The sequence below is a fragment of the Chroicocephalus ridibundus genome, chromosome 4 (assembly GCF_963924245.1).
Source record: "Chroicocephalus ridibundus chromosome 4, bChrRid1.1, whole genome shotgun sequence".
Classification (NCBI taxonomy): domain Eukaryota; kingdom Metazoa; phylum Chordata; class Aves; order Charadriiformes; family Laridae; genus Chroicocephalus; species Chroicocephalus ridibundus.
In genome coordinates, this window is record NC_086287.1 from 77,025,738 (window position 1) to 77,031,738 (window position 6,001).

Sequence of the window (6,001 nt, forward strand, 5' to 3'; positions counted from 1 at the left end):
ACCTACCTGCCAGCGCCGGGAAACATCGCGCCCGCGGCCGACCCTGCGCGGAGCTGCGCGCCCGCGGCCGGCCGCCCAGATCGCGCCGTCCCGTGGGCCGAGGGCAGCGGTGCAAAACGCGGGGGGTGGGGGGGGGGAAGGGGCCGGCGCCGAGGCGTCCCCCGGCGCCCCGAGCAATCCCCGTCCCCGGACACCGCCGCAGCACCTCTGCGGCAGCGACGCGGGCTAAATCTGGCAGAAAATCGAACTCATTAGCAAAGTTCACCAGCTGATTGCTTTGCATAAAACGCGACACTGATTGGAAGTAATTAGGTTAAAAGATGGGACTGCGCTTCGATTTGGTGTTTCTAACAAGTGCTTTTGTGCATGGCCTGATTTAAGCCTTTACCTCCGGAAACTGCGTCCCTCCTGTCCCCGTCCCGGTGCCGCCGCCGCTTGCCTCGCCCCGGCCCCGCGGGCGGCTCTTGCCGCCGGAGCCCGACCTTTTAGAAATCGTCAGGCACTTTGAAAAGGGCTTCAGGTACTGCTATAAGGTCCTGAACGGAGCCTCGCGTTTCTTTTAAAACGTGTATTTTTTTTTTTCCCGCAGCTATGCACGTATCTACCCGTTGCAAAAAAGGAGTGGTTTTGATTCTGTTAAAAATCTCTTTTAATTAAATATTTGCATTTTACAAAGGCGGCTGCAGTTTTTTGTATCTAATAAGTATAACCTATTTTTTTTTTTGCATTATAGTTTAGCTCACACCCAAGGAAAAAAAAACAATAGGCATAAAAAATTAAATTAAACTTGTATATATATATTTTAAAACTATGAAACAATTCGGAAAAAGACACAGAAATGTATATATTTATATTACGAAAACAACATTAATGCCTGTACAGGTGTCTTGATTTCATAATTTACTTCAAAGATACTGTATTATCAATTTAAATACAAAAAGCTACATTAAATATACAGAATAAGATTTAATACAAATCTTTCTTCTTTGTGTGTGTGTGAGAGAGCGTGTCACTCCTTTGCTTTTCACTTGGTTAAGACATTTCTGGGCGGTTTCCACCCAGCCATTTCCAATAGACTCTATAAACTTTTGAACGGGGTGCTGGGAGGGGGGGGAGGGCAGGGAGCTGGTCTTTTTCTGTTTGTTTTATTTTGTTGTTTGTTTTTTTTTTTCTTTTGGTAGTGGAAAAATAACTGCCAAAGCAATTTATTATTTCTCTCAATAAATTAAAAAAAAAATAAAGAACAAAAACACAGTCCCGGGAGGGGGGTAAGGAGGAGAAGCCGATATTAAATGTTGGACATACCTTTCTTCAGTTCGTAAGGTGAGTCTTTGCAAAGGTCTACTTGGGACTGGCTCCTGATCATTTTAGTGTCTTTAGCCAGGCTCTCGGCTCTGCTGAGGACAGTCTGGTTTAATCCATTGAAGTGGGCGCCGGGGGCGGCGGCGGCGGGGCCGCCGGCGGGGTGCCCGTGCAGGGCCCCGAATGAGCCGTAGTTCGTGTAACCGGGGTAGAACGGCGCCGTGTAGTAGAGCGGCCGCGGCAGGACCGCCCCGTTGGGGAAGGGGCACGGAGCCGCCGGCGAGCGCGGCCGCGGCGGCGAGCGCGACGGTCCGCCGCCGCCCAGCACGGCGGGGCCGGGGGGCGCCGCCTCGCCGCCGGCCTCCTTCGCCTTGTCCGCCGAGGTGGCGATCTCGGCCAGCGACCAGAGCTTGGGCTTGGCGAGGGCCGCCTGCTGCGGCGAGTGGATGACGGAGGCGCCGGTGGCGGCGGGCAGCAGCGGGTGCAGGTCGGCGGCGTGCGGCGGCCCGGCGGCGGCAGAGGGCGGACGGTACGGCGGGGGCTCCTCGCCGCTCGCCGGCGGCAGCCCGCGGCCCGGCGGGCACGGCCCCAGCGGGGAAGAGCCGGGCGGCTTGTGGGGGGCCGGCGGCCCGTCGAGCCGCTCCTCCGCCGGCTCTTTGCAATCCGAGTCGCTGAGGCTGCCCTCGGCCTCCCGGGGGCTGGGGGACTCCTGGAGGCGCTCGCAGCCCGGCGCTGCCTTGGGATCCGCCGCTCCTGGGGAGGGGGAAAAAGAGAGGGGTGGGGGGGCAGCTCTCAGGCTCGCCCTGCGCCCCCAAACCCGCCCTCCCACTTCGCCGCCCCCCCCGTCCACCACACCGGCCCCGCCGCCGCCGGGTCCGCAGCGCTGCCCTCCGGCTCCCCCCGCCCCGGCTGCCCGCTCGGAGGGACAGGCCGCGCCGCCACCGCACCGGGCCGGGGGCAGCCCCGAGGGAGCGGCCGCGGTGGCCGAGCTGAGCCCGTTGCCCTACCTGTGTCCGGCGTCCCAGGGTCCCCCTTCTCCTCCAGTTTCTGGGGCTCGTCCTCGTCGTTTTTCTCCAGGTCGATGTTCTCCTCTTCCTCCTCGTCCTCACTGCGGTTCCGCGGGGTCCAGGTCATTTTATTCTCCTTTTTGAGCCGCCGCCGCGCGTTGGCGAACCAGGTGGAGACCTGGGTGAGGGTCATTTTGGTGATGATGGCCAGCATGATCTTCTCGCCCTTGGTGGGGTAGGGGTTTTTCCGGTGCTCGTTGAGCCAGGCCTTGAGGGTGGCCGTGGCGTCCCGCGTTGCGTTCTTGCGGTACGCGGGGTCCCCGTAGGGATAGGAACCGAGCGGCGCCGCGTACGGGTGGTAGCCCAGGGAGCCGGCCATGCCCGGCGTGTGGTCGTAGGGCGAGCCCTGGGGAGAGAGGGGAGAGCGGCCCGGGGGGGGCCGAGGTCAGACGGCCGCGGGGCGGCAATGACACGGCAAGGGCAGCGCCAGGGCCTGCCCGCCGCCCCTGCCCGCGCCCCGCCGCCTCTCCCCCGGCGCCGGGCCCTGCTCGGCTTCTCCCTCGGCTCCTTCCCGGGAGAAGGGGGCGGAAGAGCCTGGGGGCTCGCCGGGGCCGGGACGCTCCGGCCCCAGGAGGCCGCCGGCCGCAATCCAGCTCCTCTCCCCCCAAATGCAGGCGCGGAAAAGCAAGTGGGCAGCGCGGCGAGGCGGCGGTCAACGGCGGGGGAACCCTTCCCTTCCCCCCCGGGCTGCGATCGCGGCGGGCAACCGGCCGGGCCGGGCCGGGCCGCTCCTCTGCCAGGCCAGGGGCGGGAGGACAAAAAAATAAAAGGAAGAAGAGAAAAGAAAAGAACAGAGAAAAATAGTGAAAGAAAATAGAAAAGACAAGAGAACAGAAAATAGAAAAAGAGAAGACAAAAGAGAAAAGAAAATAGAGAAATTAAATAGAAAGAAAAGAAAAGAGAAGAAAAGAGACTGGAACTCTGCCTAGAACCTAAACAGCGGGGAGAAGCTGAGCGAAACTGCCCGGGTTTTGGGGGACCTGCGGGGCGCTGGCCGCGGCTCCGCGGCGGGGATGCCCCGCGCCCCTGGCTGGCCCCGCGCTGCCCCGCGGGCGCGCAGGGCGGCGCAGTGCCCTGCCTTCCCCTTCCCTTCCCCGCGCAGCGCCCGCGGAGCGGCTCGCGGCCATAGGATTAGAGCTCTGCAATATTTAAGCAGCCTAATTATCGCCGTGCAGGGGAAAGTTGCCCGGGTTTATCGCCCGGGTTTTTCCCATCGCCGGCCGCTGCTGTTCATTCCCTTTTCAGTCACAGCGAGGTAATTGTTGCGGAATTGCGATTGCTGTTTTATAAGAAGAAAAATATTTTTAAAAAATATTATTTTGAGGGAATGAGGTCCGTCCCCGCCTGCCCCAGCCCCGTCTCGCCCGGGCCGTACCGGCGGCTCCCCCCGCGCCCGGCCCTGCCGCCAGCAACAGTGTGCGGCAGCACAGGGCGGCGATGCGGGAAAGTTGGGTGGCGAGGCGGGGGAGCCGCGCTCCCTTTTGTCCCCGCCGATATCTCAAAAATAAAATCGTAACAAAAAAGCAGGCCCGGGAGGCGAGGGTGGGGGGGGTGGCCGGCGCCCGCGGGATCCCGCCGTGCCCGGCACGGTGCCGGCTGCCCGCGGCTGCTCTTACCACGTAGGAAGTGAAGGCGGCGGCGGCGGCGGCGGCCGGGTCGGTGCCGTACTGGAGGTGGGAGTTGTAACCCGGGGAAGGGGCGGTAAAGGCGGTAGATCCGGCATAAGGGGAAAAAGCGGAGCCCGAAGAAGATCTCCCAAGTTCATCGGTCCTGGGTCCGGAGATCACGCTGGTGCTGTACGCCGGGCAGGAGTAGAGAGCCAAGGACGCTGACGGCTGGTACAAGTAACCCTGAGGATACGACATGGCCAGGCGCACACATATACCCGGGAGCCCAAGGCGCCGGGAGGGAGCCGCCGCGCTGCCGGGCTGGGGCCGCTGCGGCCGGGGCTTCGCGGGCGCCTCTCCGCCCTCGCCAGCTGGGCAGCGGCGGCACCTTGCTCTGCGCCGGGGCTGCTGCTCCGCGCTCGCCTGCAGCCTGGCACCGCTTCCTCCTTTTTCTCCCCCCTCGCTTCCCCCTCTTTTTTTTTTTTTTTCTTCCTTCCCCCTCTCTCTCCCCCCCTTGCACTGGGGGGCTTTTTTTTTTCTCCCCCTTCCTCCTCGCTCTCGCTTTCCGAAGGGTCCTGCCAAGATGCTAAGTTGGAAATTGCAGCTCCTGACGCCTTCTGCGCGGCCCGGCGAGGCTCCTCCTTCGCGGGGTGTTGTCAGTGGAAGGACTGGCAGGACCCCGCTGGGCTGCCGCGGCCGGGCCCAACCAGCGGGAGGGCTCCGCGCTTCCCCCGGCCCTCCCTAGCGCTCACAGGCTCAAGTGCGCCGGCTCCTGGATTGCCGTCACCTCCGAGAGCCGTTTAAGATCAGCTCCAACTTTCTGCATGTGCTAAATACCGTGCGGAGCCGCGCTGCGCCGGAATGCAAGCCAATCAGTATATGAAAAAAAAAATAGATATTTAATAAGATTTATTAGCCGCCCGGCTCCCCCTCTGCGCAGCCACCCCTCCTCTTGCTCTCTGCCCCCTGCCCCTCCTTCCACTAAATCACTGGAGGGGGGATATACGGGGGTGTGTACACTGGTGTTAGTTTTTCTTTTCTAAACAAAAAAAAAAAAAAAAGGCGATTTTCCGTTCCGGACCGCCGCAGCCCGGTCCGGTCCGGCAGAGCAGGGATGCGCGGCCGGTGGCGCCGTGGGGACCTGTTGCGGCGGCGGCGGGAGCGGAGCGGCGGCGGGGGGTCGCCGGGGCGCGGGGTTTGGCGTGGCGGAGGGCTCGGGGGGGACGCCGTGATCTAGTCTTTCCCAGCGCCGGTCCTGGGAGAAGGGGAATCCGGAGGGGGAGCGGCAGGGGCGGAGATGGGGCGGCAGAATCCGTTCGGATCTGAGGATCGCACCAGGTATCCTCCCCCTCCCCGGCTCCCAACAGGGCCGAGGCGAAAGCAGATTAAAACCATATGAACGGGGATAAACCCCCGCCGATCGGGAGATGTAATCTCCTGTGATTCCACCAGATACATTTCCCAACAGGAACATATCCCGGTTTATTCCCCCCTCTCTGTTTCTTCCCTCGCGGGTGAGGGGAGCTCCCTCCGCCGCAGCTCCGCGCCCCCGGCCACCGGGGACCCGCGGGGCCGGACCCGCCACGCACCCGCCGGCCGTTTCCCTGGGCGGGGGATTTAATTAGGTTTATCGTATTTTATTTTTTCTTTTCATCTTGTAACTTTGCCATCTCCCAGACCTAATTCCTCTCGCCGCTGGCCCCAGCGGGCCGGACGCGGAGACGCGGGGAGGGGTGTGTATGTGTGTGTTTTAAAACGGGCAGGAGCTCCCCGGGTCGCCGAAGAGACGACACCGACGCCGCTCCCTCCCTCCGGGGCTCAGTCCCGGCGGCAGCGGCCGCAGCCCCCAAGACGAACGGCGGAGCACAGGCTGAGCCTTCCCGAGCAGCCCCGCCGCGGGGCCGGCGGGCAGTGCCGGGGCGGGCGGCGCGCTCTGCCCGGTGTCTGCGGGGGGATCACGGCAGGGCCGGGGGCGGCGGGGCGGGCGCGGCCCGCACTACACTACCCGGCAGGCAGCGGCCCCGC

General features: G+C 62.7%; 1 protein-coding gene across 1 annotated transcript; it reads right to left on the minus strand.

The window, feature by feature from the left end:
• Positions 1 to 1,177: 1,177 nt before the first annotated feature.
• On the minus strand, positions 1,178 to 4,691 carry IRX5 (iroquois homeobox 5). The gene is made up of 3 exons (XM_063334316.1): positions 3,986 to 4,691; positions 2,310 to 2,715; positions 1,178 to 2,055 (listed from the first exon to the last, which is right to left on the minus strand). Exons 1-3 carry the CDS (start codon positions 4,232 to 4,234, stop codon positions 1,289 to 1,291), a joined length of 1,422 nt encoding a protein of 473 aa, XP_063190386.1. The 5' UTR covers positions 4,235 to 4,691; the 3' UTR covers positions 1,178 to 1,288.
• Between the last annotated feature and the right edge of the window lie 1,310 nt (positions 4,692 to 6,001).